This window comes from Panthera pardus, unplaced genomic scaffold (genome assembly GCF_024362965.1).
Source record: "Panthera pardus isolate Hobbes unplaced genomic scaffold, ASM2436296v1 HiC_scaffold_26, whole genome shotgun sequence".
NCBI lineage: Eukaryota > Metazoa > Chordata > Mammalia > Carnivora > Felidae > Panthera > Panthera pardus.
This window is the reverse complement of record NW_026526832.1, coordinates 3854623-3868329: the sequence shown is the minus strand read 5'-3', so window position 1 is coordinate 3868329 and position 13707 is coordinate 3854623. Positions and strand designations below refer to the sequence as shown.

General features: G+C 41.2%; 1 protein-coding gene across 7 annotated transcripts in view; it reads right to left on the bottom strand.

Moving 5' to 3' along the window:
* Positions 1 to 8690, bottom strand: part of ZC3H8 (zinc finger CCCH-type containing 8) — a 32303-nt gene extending 23613 nt beyond the window's left edge. For 6 of the 7 annotated variants that reach the window (XM_019445144.2, XM_019445134.2, XM_019445117.2 and 3 more), the window contains exons 1-2: positions 8514 to 8690; positions 4249 to 4345 (exon numbers count right to left, since the gene is read on the bottom strand). In XM_019445144.2, coding sequence (XP_019300689.1) covers positions 4249 to 4345; positions 8514 to 8590 — 174 coding nt within the window. In that variant the 5' untranslated portion in view covers positions 8591 to 8690. The remainder of the gene's footprint in view (positions 1 to 4248; positions 4346 to 8513) is intronic. The other variant, XM_019445161.2, reaches the window with a different exon arrangement.
* Between the last annotated feature and the right edge of the window lie 5017 nt (positions 8691 to 13707).

Sequence of the window (13707 nt, the reverse complement as noted above, 5' to 3'; positions counted from 1 at the left end):
CCTAAATATTAGACAATTCAATATTCTAAAGATGTCAATTCTTTCCAAAATGATCTACAGATTAAATGTATTCCCAATGAAAATTCCACCAGAATTTTCCACGGAAACACTAATTTTAAAATTTATATAGGGCTAAGAAAAAGCCAAGACACTTAAAGAAGAAAAATAAGGTGAGAGGACTTGCTTATCTGACATCTAAACTCACTATAAAGCTGCAGTAACTAACATGGTGAGCTCTTAGGGGAGGGCTAAACAGATAAACCAGCAGAAGAGAATAGAGTCAAGAAACAAACCCACTCAAACACAAACATTTGATTTTTGAAAATGGTGACATTGCAGACCAGTGGAGGAAAAGACCATTCTTTTCCTTCAGTGAATGGTGCTGGAACAACTGGGTATGATAACAGGGGAAAAAAAAAAAAGGTAAAAAAAATTTATTACCTCTACCTCACAGTATACAGATACAAAAATTAGTTATGGTGACTATAAGCCTTTGTGAAAAGCAAAACAATAAATCTTTTAGAAGACACTACAGGAAAATATTTTTATTATCTCAGGATATTTAGATAAAACACATAGAACACTAACTATAAAGAAGAATAAATCTGAATACATTAAAATATAAACTTTTAATCAAAAAATGCCATCCTGTAAAGCCACAAAATAAGCAGATATCTGCAACAGATAATACTCAATGAAGGGCAGGAGGGAACCCTTATAATCCAAAATAAAGAACTACAAATCAAGGGAAAAAAAAAAAAATCACAGACAAACCAGTAATACTAAGACAAAAAGACCTGAACAAGCACCAAAAAAAAAAAAAAAAAGAGGAAATCCAAATGGACAAACACAAAAAGGTGCTCAATCCCAATAGCAATTAAGAAAATATAAATGGGGTGCGTGGGTGGCTCAGTTGGTTGAGCGTCCGACTTCGGCTCAGGTCATGATCTCACGGTTTGTGAATTCGAGCCCCGTGTCGGGCTCTGCGCTGACAGCTCAGAGCCTGGAGCCTGCTTCAGAGTCTGTGTCTCCTCCTCTCTCTGCCCCTCCCCTGCTCATGCCCTGTCTGTCTCTCAATAATAAATAAATGTTAAAAAAAATTTTTTTAATAAAAAAATATATAAACTAAATTACAATGAGAAACTTCACCAGGTGATAAAAAATAAGATGGATAATAATATCACATGTGGAGTAGCAGAAATACAGTCTTTCATATACACCTCTGGGAATAAAAATTGGTAAAACCACTTTGGAATACAGTTTGGCATTAAGGTAAAGGTATAGATGCTTATACTCTAAGACCCAGAAGTTCTACTCCTAGGTAAATACAGAACACACGTGCAACAGGACACAAGTTAAAGAATGTAGCAGCACTGCCTATAATCTCCTATAACCTATAACCTCTACCAACAATGAAATCTAGTATATTCAATAATGGAATACCATGCAGCTAAGAAAATAAACAAGTATACACCACAACATCTATGAATCTTGTAAATATAATGTTGAGACAAAGAAGACAGAAAAGAACACATAAGGGGTGCCTGAGTGGCTCAGTCATTAGGCATCTGACTCTTGATTTTGGATCAGGCCATGATCTCACAGTTCCTGAGTTTGAACACCATGCCGGGATCCACACTGACAGCACGGAACCTGCTTGGGATTCTCTCTCTCCCTCTGTCCCTCCCCCTCCTCCCACATGCACACACACACACACTCTCTCTTTCTCTCTCTTTAAATAAATAAACTTAAAAATCATCTTTAAAAGAAAAAAATACAATCACTATCTTATTTCTATAAAATGTAAAAACAGGCAAGAAAAAACTGTGTTCTTTAAGGATGACAGCATCAGCAGTAAAACTAAACCTGTAAAGAAGAGCAAGGAAGTGATTATTAGCATGCAAGTTAGGTCTCTAGTTACCTCTAGGAGGAAACAAGGGGTCATGACTGAGAAAGGAGGCATCAGAGACTTTGCGCGTAATGTTCTTTCTAGACTTGCAAATTGTTGGCTGGGGTGTTCTATTTTTAATCAGCTGTGATATTGTACATTTATGTTTCATGCACTTGTGAGTAAAGAGTTGGGCTGTAGCAAGCCTACATAGGAATAATGCAGGTGTCCATCTTCTCACAGTACTGTTTCTTGGAATCTACTTAAGATTAACTGTAGAGGGGCGCCTGGGTGGCTCAGTCGGTTGAGCGTCCGACTTCGGCTCAGGTCACGATCTCGCGGTATGTGAGTTCGAGCCCCGCGTCGGGCTCTGTGCTGACTGCTCAGAGCCTGGAGCCTGTTTCAGATTCTGTGTCTCCCTCTCTCTCTGACCCTCCCCCGTTCATGCTCTGTCTCTCTCTGTCTCAAAAATAAATAAACGTTAAAAAAAAATTTTTTTTTGAAAAAAAAAGATTAACTGTAGAATGTTCTATCTGCCTAATTCCTGTATAGGATTATACATGGATTAGGGAAGCTTAAGTGGGTATGAAGAACTGGGGTCTGTATGACTAAAAGAGTATTAAAAATTGGGGGGAAATCCAGGCTACAGTTTCTTAGTGTCAAGACCTTGGTTCTTGTCCACAGCAGCCACACATGCCCCAAAGGGCAAAAGAAGTTATATACTTGGGTAGCTGAGAAGCTGAAGATGATGTACCTGCTGCATTATCTGTCTGTATCCTTTTATAAAGCCAAGTATAAAAGTAGCACATTAAATGATGCCTGGGTGGCTCAGTCCGCTAAGCGCCCAACTTTTGATTTTGGTTCACGTCATGATCTTGTGGTTCGTGGGCTCCAGGCCCACATCCAGCTCCGCACCGGCAATGCAGAGCCTGCAAAGTATCACATTAAAGCCTATTTGTGTCTTGTGAGTCTCACTCCCCACTCAAACCCATCTCTTGGTAATGTGTTAAAATTCACAATTAAAAAAAAATTTCACCGGCGCCTGGGTGGCTCAGTCGGTTAAATGTCTGACTTCAGCTCAGGTCATGATTTCAGTTGAGTTTGAGCCCCTCATGGGACTCTGTGTGGACAGCTCAGAGCCTGGAGCCTGCCTCAGCTTCTGTGTCTCCTGCTCTCTTTGCCCCTCCCCTGCTCTCTCTCAGTCTCTCTCTCACAAAAAAACATTAAAAAAATTTAGAAAAAAAATTTTCAAAAAGAGAGAAAGAGGCAAGAGAGGCATAGATACTAGCTGTTATGGGTTGACTGTGTCCACCCCCTCAACATTCTCTTGATGAAGTCCTAACCTTAGAATGTGGGCTTATTTGGAAATAGGGCCATTACATGTGTAATTGGTTAAGATGAGGTTCCTAGGGTAGGTTCTAATCCAATATGACTGGTGTCCTTATAAAAGGATTAATTTTGGGGTGCCTGGGTGGCTCAGTCGGTTGAGCAGTTGAGCGTCTGGCTTCGGCTCAGGTCATGATCTCGTGGTTTGTGAGTTCGAGCCCTGCGTCGGGCTCTGTGCTGACAGAGCCTGGAGCCTGTTTCAGATTCTGTGTCTCCCTCTCTCTCTGCTCCTCCCCCGCTCGTGCTCTGTCTCTCTCTCTCTCTCAAAAATAAACATTAAAAATAGAAAAATAAATAAAAGGATTTTAGATACAGAAATATGCACACAGGGAGAACACAATTCAAATATGAAGGTAAAGATCAAGGTGATGCTTCTGGAAGCCATGCCAAGGAACACCAAAGACTGGCAACAAACCACCAGAAACTATGTGAGGGGCATGAAACAGACTCCCCCTCACAGCCCTCAGAAGGAACCAACCTTGCCAGCACCTTGATCTCAGATTTCCAGCCTCCAGAGACACAAGACAATAACCTTCTGTTATTTAAGTCACCCACTTTGTGGTACTTTGTTTAGGGCAGTCCTAGCAAATTCATCTAAGCTTTAAGCTGTAAATTACTAAGGTTAGTTGAGTTAGCTGTAAATCATTAAGGTTAGTTGAGTTAGCTGTAAATCACTAAGGTTAGTTGAGTCAGCAAATCAAAACCCTTAAAAATTGTGACCTAATTTGAAAAGGTTTTGAAATAGACTACAACCCATTTCAGAAATAGAGACAACCAAAATAAAATCAATACACTAAAACAGTTCACGTTAAATGACTAAAGTTTTTTAATATGTTTTTTGACCGTGTAACCAAGGTTTCCTTGATATAAGCAACTAGATCTCAAATGCTGACTATACTGAGACAAATAGGACCCCTGATAAATTTCTCACACCCACTCCTGTCTGGTTTTTTGATATGCCAACTTAATCTTACTTTTTTGGGTATTTGCTCACACTCCAGTTTTACTTCCCATTTTATTTTCTCTTCTTGTGTTTCTTCAACTTCTGTATCATCTATTTCATCATCGATTCTGTAGCAAAAATATCAAATAATACAAGAAGGGTTTTTCAACCTGGAAATGGTTCATACCACACCATTAAAATTCACTGCTTTGGCTTATCTTCTACTTGCCCTCAAAGGAATTCCAAATTCAAATTCTACTCCAAATACTCCAAGAACAAAATTACAGAAGCAGTAAATGTCAACATGTGTTTGTAAGTAAAGTACAAACCTGAAATTTAATGCATAACCTTCATGTTCTAGTATTAGCAGCTATAGAAACCACCCATTCATTCATCCATCATTCCATTCATTCAACAAATACTGAGTATCCACCATATACCAGGCTGTAGGCCTTAAATCCTGGAACACAACAATGAAAAAGACTTTGTCCCTGCCTTGTGAGAACTTCCTATATTCTTGGAGAAAAAAAATAAAGCAATTTCAATATAGTCTGATAAGCATTGGTACATATATGAAGAACACTTAACTTACATTTGGGAGCCAAGGGTTTTCTAAGCCTCAAAGGTATATAAGAATTAGCTAACAGGGGTGCCAGGCTGACTCAGCTGTAAGAGCATGCAACTCTTGATCTTGGGGTCATGAGTTTGAGCCCCACATTGGGTGTAGAGATTACTTAAAATAAATAAACACGTAAACTTTTTAAAAAGTTAGCAAACAAGGAGGAATGTAAGGGAGAAAAGTATTTCAGGTAAAATGCAGGGTGTCCTTCAAGGTCAGGAGAGAGCCTAACTTATAAGCAAGTGGGAAGATAAAAAAGAAGTTGTTTCCAGACTCGCAAGGACTGAGAAGCTAAACATGCAGAGACGTCATCTGAGACAATTACTTGAGAATATTCTGGCAAAGCTAAAAATGAAAGATGAAGATGGGAAATATAAGAAGCTGGTGAACAAAGATGCCAATGAAATTTATGGGTAAAGCTAAATAATGGCTTATACTATAAATACAAGAGACTGAAAGTAATTGTGTCTGGACAAGTAGTGACTACTGAATAAAAGCTTAAGATAGGAGTTACATGCCAGGTAAAGGTAAGGACTAGGCAATGTGTACATTCTCAAAAAAACGTGTTACAAATGGAATGCGCAAGAATGTGAAGAGTGGCTCTGAGCTTCTTTCAAACTTAGGAGGAGCTCAGGCTTCACAACTTAATCCAATTCAACAGTTTACCACTGATCTATCCCCAGTTAGAGCCTCAAAATTTCTTCAGATAAGACACCAAGTTTGAGCCTTCTACAGAAGCCATTATTACAAGAGCCAATAAGCCACATACTGTGAGCCTTCATTGCTCCAGTTACAGTAATGAAATATTTCATGGAGTAGGAGGCAACCTCCCCTGAGGCAAAGCAATAACGACAGTAATGACTACAATAGCATTAACAGCAGCAGCTAACACTTGGCATTATGCTTTCCCTCTGCCAGAAGCTATTCCATGCATATTACCCACATCACAACAACCTTAAGACACACAGACCATTTCACAGACGAGAAAACTGAATTACAGAAAGCTTATAAAACTTCCCACAGACCTAGTTAACTGGAAGAGTTGAGACTGGAGCCCAGGCAGGCAGAGCCAAGTACCTATTTAACATATCCCCCTGGATTGCTACCTGACATATTTTTAATAGAGCCAAAACTGAACTCTTGATCTACTCCTCTTGCTATTTTCAACACCAATTCTACCCTTCTAATGATACCGACCAAAAACCTTGAAGTCAACATAGACTCCTCTCTCCTATCCCCATCCAATCTGTGAGAAAATCCAGTTTATCTTCAAAATATACCCATATTTGGCCACTTCTTGCTACTAAATACTATGATCCAAGCTTCTCTTGACTTGTTACAGTCTACTCTCAACACAACCAGAATGACTCTGCTAAAATGTCACCCTGTTGAAAACCTTCCAATAGCCTTTCATCTCATTCAGGGTAAAAGGCAAAGTCATTCTTATGGCATCTACAAGTCCCTACATGATCTGCCTCCCTGACCCTATCATGCGTACCTCTAGAGTATTACTTCTCTTCAACTCCTGCTACTCCTGGCCCCTCTGCTCCAATGACCCAATCACACCATGTTCACTCCACTTCAGGACTTTTATACGCGCTTTTATGTTCTCTCTGCTAGAAATCAATCTTCCTCACCTCCAAGTCCCTACTCAAATATTACTTATCGATGATATCACTGAGGCTTTAACTATCTTCTTTAAAACATCTACATTCTCCCGACAATCCCATCCTCACTTCCTATCATTTTCGTTTTCTCCCAGGCATTTATCATCACCTAAAACACTATCTATTTATGTACTGTGAACCAAGCATATAAATCTCATGAATATGGAGATTTTTATCTCTTATTTATTTATTGCTATAGCCCCAGGGCCTAGGATGTCTCACACGTGGCAGGTGCTCAATACACGAGTAATCCCATCATAAAATTACTAGCAAAAAACCCAGAAACCATTAAAGATTAATTCATTTGACCTTACTTAAAGCAAACACAAAAACCTTTATGCAATGAAAATAAAGCCATAAGCAAAGTCAAAAGACAACAAATTGGAAGTAAACTATCTGCAGACCAGAGATCCTAAAATTTTAAAGAGAAAGACCAACAAAAACAGGCAAAGGATATGTATGAACAAGGAACAGTTCACAGATGCTCTCCATACTTCAATACCATTCTCCACCTAATACTTTGGCAGAAATCCAGAAGTGTCTTTTATGTAGTTCAGTAAAATCGCTTCTCCGCCTTTTGGCTAATATCAAGTGTAGTATGTAGTTCAGTAAAGCTCTTGTGAATAGAATCTTTTGTCCAACACATCTTCAAACCGACAGACCCTATTGTTTTCTTACATGCAGCTATTGTTTTTGTGATGATTCACCTTGCCGAATTCTCTTACGTATTTCAATACTCTACTAACTGGTTCCTCTTGTTTTCCTTTGTAGATGATCACCCATCTGCAATTAATTAGTGTCTTTGTCTCTTTTCAATATTTATAGATCTTATTTTAGTCACTTTGCCTTAGAAACACAGCAATGAAATCAAATCATGGCTCCTGAAGTAAGACTGGGTAACTTAATCCTAGTTTTGCCACTTACACTGTGCAATCTTGACAAGTTATTTATCCTTTCTCTGCAATTTTCTCATCTGCAAAAACGAGGATAGTTCTTTTCTTCAAGGTTAAGATCAAATGACGTATTTCATGTAAAGCACTAAATAAAACTCTTGATGGTAGCCTGAATTAAGGTAATAGTTTTAATTAAGGTATTTGAGAGAGACGGGAACAGATTTGAGTGATATCAGAAGGTAAAATCAACCAGAATAAGAGATATATTGACAACGAGAGAAATAAAGGAACAAAGGACTGTGTGTCACAGTCTCAGCTTAGGGAAATTGGAAAAAATACATTAAAAGCTTAGAAGTTGGTTTTTGCATTTCAAACTCAGTAAAAAAAAAAAAAAAAAAAAAAAAAAAAGTAAATTAGTATCTGCGTGTAAAGAAACTACACTATACACGTCTCTAAGAATGAGATCAATAAACTAGCACCGTCTGGCCAGCAGTGCCCCCGACTTTCTCAACCTAAAGGAGATGTTACATCTCAAAGGTGTTTGCTGATTTATTATGGTCTTCAGGGTCTTTTGAGGCAAATCAATGCACTAAAGGCAAACTATTCACCCTTCACTGCTTAATGAACTTAGGGTTTCGGTTTTTTCTACAAGAAAAAAAAAAAAAGCGGTTAGCATGTGTCAGTGAGAAATGACAATCTGTCCCCTAGGAGCTGATGGTCCGGTGGAAGTAGGAGTACTTTGGGAACCCACTGGGTTTCTAACCTGGTTCACAGGGTCAGGAGCGCAAGGAAAGGGGAGCATCCTGGCGCCTCCCTCGACCCCCCTCGGTCGCCGCCTGGACCCCGCCGGTCCCCTCAACCTCAAGCAGGGTCCCGGCCAGAGCCGTGGCGGCTTACGAACGGATCCCCACCTCCGGCGTCCGTCCCCGCGGCTCCGGAACGACCTCTCCACGTCCGACCCTCGCGTGTGCCAGGCCAACCCCACGCGCTCGCTCACGCACTCCCCGCGCGACCCCGCGGCGTGGCCCACGCGCAGCCCCAGCGGCCTCCGAATGGAACCAAAAGGCGGAACACAGCTGAGCCCCTGCGACCAAAGTAGAAAAAGATGAGGAATCACCTTTCATCAGAGTCCGTGGTCGGATTTTTACCCAGGGCCGGGTTGGGGGGCTTGGAGAAAAGATTCTCAAAATCCATCACCCTCACAAGGACCCGGCAGCTATAAAGTAACAGCCACCGCGTGAGGAAAAGGGACCCAGTGCGGCACACTGGCCACAGGTCGCCCCGCGCATGCGCCGCCCCGTCCCCGCGCAAGCCCGCTGTCTCCTGCTCATTCGCGGTTCTGCGCACGCGCCAGTTTAGGTGTAGTCTTTTTCCGTTCCCTTTTTGATCTGTTATCCAAAATGTTTACTAGAATTTTTAAACTGAGTCCTTGGGATTCTTTCTTTCACTTTCATTAGGGGTAAGTGGGCATCCCAAGGTGGAGAGAATTGTGTCAAGGCAGGAAAATAGAGCATATATATGGGAAACGGAATTGTTCAGTTTTGCTTACTACAACGCCGGGGGAAGAGTGGCGATTGTGGGAATAATGAAAGGAAGGCTCAATCTGTAGGTTAGCTAATGACGTCGAACATGACTCACTCCTATTAGTGAGAGACTGATTCCTAGCGTGAATCAGAGTCCGCTTCCCATACAAAGGAAAGTTCTTTGAAGCCAGACATCTTATTTTCCCCTGTAGTTTCACAAATTCTTTATAACACTTCTCCCTTCAAAAGGTGGAGCCTATTCCCCTCTCTTAAATGTGGACTAGATTTAGTGACTCCTAATAAGTAACACTGTTAGATGGTGCCTGACTTCCAAGGCCAGATGGTGAAAAGCATCGCTCTTTCTGCCTTAGGCTCTTGAATTACCTACCTGAAGGAAAGTCCGTCACCATTTCATAAAGTACTCATGCAGCCTGTGAAAAGCCAGCCATACGAGTGGCCATCTTGGAGCTGATCTGCCAATGAGACTCCAGCTTCAGGAGAATCTGGAACAGAACCACCCCAGCTAAGTAGCTCCTGGATTCCTGACCCACAGAAAATATAAGAAGATAAATAATTATGTTACTGGACTCAGGTCTTTGGACCCAGCCATAGTAGAAATGAGGCTGGACCCAAAATTTAAAAGCACAGGCAAGGCTTTATTATGGGGGCAACAGCTACAGCTGGAGAGAGACAGGTAGTGACAAAGGTGTCAAACTGGCTCTCTGAACAATGGTCAAGGGAACTTTTTTTTCCCTACATGTATTTATTTTTGAGAGACAGAGCACAAGTGGGGAAGGGGCAGAGAGAGAATGAGACACAGAATCCAAAGCAGGCTCCAGGCTCCGAGCTGTCAGTACACAGCCTGATGTGGGGCTCGAACTCACAAACCGTGAGATCACGACCTGAGCCGAAGTTGGACACTTAACCAACTGAGCCATCCAGGTGCCCCTCAAGGGAACTTTTAAAGGGACTGAGGTGGGAAAGGAGGGATGTTTAAGCATGTAGGGGTGAGGAATTCCAGGAAATTTGGGGCACAGGCCCAGTTGACAAAACATGCTTCTTCATACATATGTTCTGGGTGTTGTCTCCACTTCTGGGTGCATTTTTTAGCATTATAATGAGGGGGAAAGTCAGTGAAAATAAATTTGCTGCCCATCTTATATCAGACTAGTCTGAACCTGGTCTAGTCTTGTTCCTTGGCTGGGGCTTTGCAAGAAAAAGCAGTAACAGCTCACGGGCTGCTCTGCAAGAGAAGTGTTAACAGCCATGTGGGAGAGTTCCGGGTGCATAGGGTTTTGTTCCCAAGGTCCCTGTCTCATTTATGTTTTAAACCCACAAAGTTTTGGAAAAATTTGCTATGCAGCAATAGATAAGTGATGTCCCTATCATTATAAAGCAGCTGGCCTAAACATAGAATTATCATATTCTACTCCTAGGTATATACACCAAAGAATTGAAAACCGGGACTCAAACAGATATTTGCATACTCATATTCATTGCAGCATTATTCACAAGAGCGAATAAGTGGAAACAACCCAAGGAATGGATAAATCAATTGTGGTATATACACACAATGGAATATTATTCAGCCATACAAAGGAATAAAATTCAGACACATGCTACAAATGATGAACCCTGAAAACAGTATGCTAAGTGAAGTAAGTCTGCCTCAAGAGCATAAATTACTGGGGCACCTGGGTGGTTCAGTGGGTTAAGTGTCCAACTTCTGCTCAGGTCACGATCTCACGGTTCGTGGGTTCGAGCCCCATGTCGGGCTCTGTGCTAACAGCTCGGAGTCTGGAACCTGCTTCGGATTCTGTGTCTCACTCTCTCTCTGCCCCTCCCCCACTCATGCGTTGTCTCACTCTATCAAAAATAAATAAATGTAAAAAAAAAAATTTTTTAAAGGCATACATTACTATGTTTACACTTATATGAGGTATCTAGAATGGGCAAATCACAGAGACAAATAATAGATTAGAGACTTTCGGTGCTGGGAGAGGGGGGAAATGGGAGTCATTGCTTGATGGTTACAGTTTCTGTTAGGGGTGATGAAAAAGTTTAGAAGCAGACAGTGATAGCTGCACAGCAGTATGTAGTTAATGCCACTGAATTGTCACTTCAAAATGGTTAAAACAGCAAATTTTATATCATATATTTTACCACACACACAAAAAAGCAACTGACCTAATAAGGTGTTGGAATGGCCTCTTGAGGACCAGTTTCAGTACCAGCTAGATGCAAAGTATGTTTTGTGGACATATGCTATAAATCAGCAATCAATAATATGGTGCTATTTCTCCCATAGTCAGGATTCGTGGGTCTGGGAGTCAAACCATGGAAATGGGAGTGGACCCTTCCTTTATCATCTCTCTGACATCCTAGTAAAATTTTTGTGTTTTTGTTGTTGTTGTTTTGTTGTTTTTTTTTTTAATTTTTGCTTGTAATCGCTGAAACTTTGGGTTCTACTGGTCAGCAGAGTTTTTCAACCTCAACATTTTGACATTTTGGTTTGAGTAATTGTGGGAGACAGTTCTGTGCATAATAGGATGTTTAGCAGCATCCCTGGCCTCTCCCCACTAGATGCCAGTAGCACTCCTTCCCCTGTTGGCACCTTTATAGTTGTTACAATTTTTGTGTGCATTAGGGGTGGGGATGATTGTGAAAGATAAACAAAGCCAGGCATTAAAGTAGCAATATTTTTATTCAGTTTTTATTCAGAGAAAGAGCTGAGCTCCAGGTTGTGCAGGGGTGACTGGGTGTTTTAAAGGGACAATGAAATAATGTATAATTCAATTTACGTGAAATGTCCAAAAAGGCAAATCTTTAGAGACAGAAAGTAGATTATCAGTTGCCTGGCACCGGTGTGGCAAGACAGGATTAATTGTAAATAGGCACTTGGGGGAAGGGAATGTTCTGAAACTGAATGTTGGTGATAGCTGCATAATTCGGTAAATTTACTAAGTCATATAAGTGTACACTTAAAGTGGGTAAATTTTCAGGCATATGTTTTAATATCAAAAAAGCTATTTTTTGGGGCGCCTGGATGGCGCAGTCGGTTGAGCGTCCGACTTCAGCCAGGTCACGATCTCGCGGTCCGTGAGTTCGAGCCCCGCGTCAGGCTCTGGGCTGATGGCTCAGAGTCTGGAGCCTGTTTCCGATTCTGTGTCTCCCTCGCTCTCTGCCCCTCCCCCGTTCATGCTCTGTCTCTCTCTGTCCCAAAAATAAATAAAAAACGTTGAAAAAAAAATTAAAAAAAAAAAAAAAGCTATTTTTAAAAAAATAAAGGGAAAATGAGAAGTGGGCTATCCAAATTAGCTACCATAAGACCTAAGTAAAATAGTTTACAATAAATAAGGTCCTGAGATTCTAATCTAACTCCGAATGCTAATTGTTACTCCCGACAAAATAGATCTACTTTTTGAATGTTTACTAGTAATGTATTATGTCGAAATGTGGTGGATGCCCGCAGAATTATCTATCAGTGTGCAGGTCTTATCAATGGCTACATTCAACTTAAAAAAAAAAAAAAAAAAAAAAAAAGTGCTATTTTTTTCCTTTTTCAATGTACATATCCAATTTTTTTTTCGTTTTAAAATTTAACCTACTAATTGCGATTGCTTCCGAATGCACTGCATTTACGCATTAGCCAGATGCATTTATACCACAAAGTCATATATCTGAGAGGTTTACCATTAAGTCCGTCATTTCATTACAAAACAAGGAACTTTCCTTTGGAACTAAATAATTTACTGAATAGGCCAAAACATTGAGTTATCATTAAAAAATTATTTCCAGGGGCGCCTGGGTGGCTCAGTCGGTTAAGCATCCGACTTCAGCTCAGGTCATGACCTCAGTCTGTGAGTTCGAGCCCTTCGTAGGGCTCTGTGCTGACAGCTCAGAGCCTGGAGCCTGCTTCGGATTCTGTGTCTCCCTCTCTCTCTCTGCCCCTCCCCTGCTCATCCGGTCTCTGTCTCAAAAATAAATAAAAATATTTTTAAAAATAAATAAAAATATTTCCAAGGGTCACACTGTTCATAAGTATAAAAACATGTGACGGCTAGTTTTTGTGTGTGTTTATTATTGACAGAGAGAGAGAGAGAGAGAGCATGAGCGGGGGAGGGGCAGAGAGAGAGAGAGGGAGACATAGAATCTGAAACCTCCTCCGAGCTGTCAGCACAGAGCCCCGGCACGGGGCTCGAACGCACGGACAGCAAGATCATGACCGGAGCCAAAGTCCGAGGGTCGGCCGACTGAGCCACCCAGGCACCCCTAGTTAATATATACATATATATATAAAATATTCGTGTATATTTCCAGATGGAATGTTAATGTTTTTACTATATAACTTAAATCTGATTTAGTTTTGTGTTCTTTTATTAACTAATAATCAGGTAGGTAAATTTAGTATTAACTATCAGAAAAAGTCACATGTCAACCCATTTTTCTCAAAGCGCATTCCCAAGCACTGAACATTACAAAAAGATAGGTGCTACTTTGTAAGAGAATGTACATTTCCCCATTATTTAAGCGACCGAAGTGATTTTTTTTTTTTTTTTCACTCTACCCGCGAGTGCTTTATCACCCCACCCGACCACGCCGCAGAAGGGCTTTGAGGGTCCGTTTGTTAGGGGGCGTCTTGAACCAGACTTCCGCCCGTTTCCCCGCGGGCTTTCACAAGACGGGCCCGGAGGGCCCGAAGAAGGCCCGACGGGCCTCCTACCCCGCCCAGTACTACTCCAGGCGCCGCCCGGCCCCTCCAGCTAGCTGCCGCCTCCGCCGTTCACC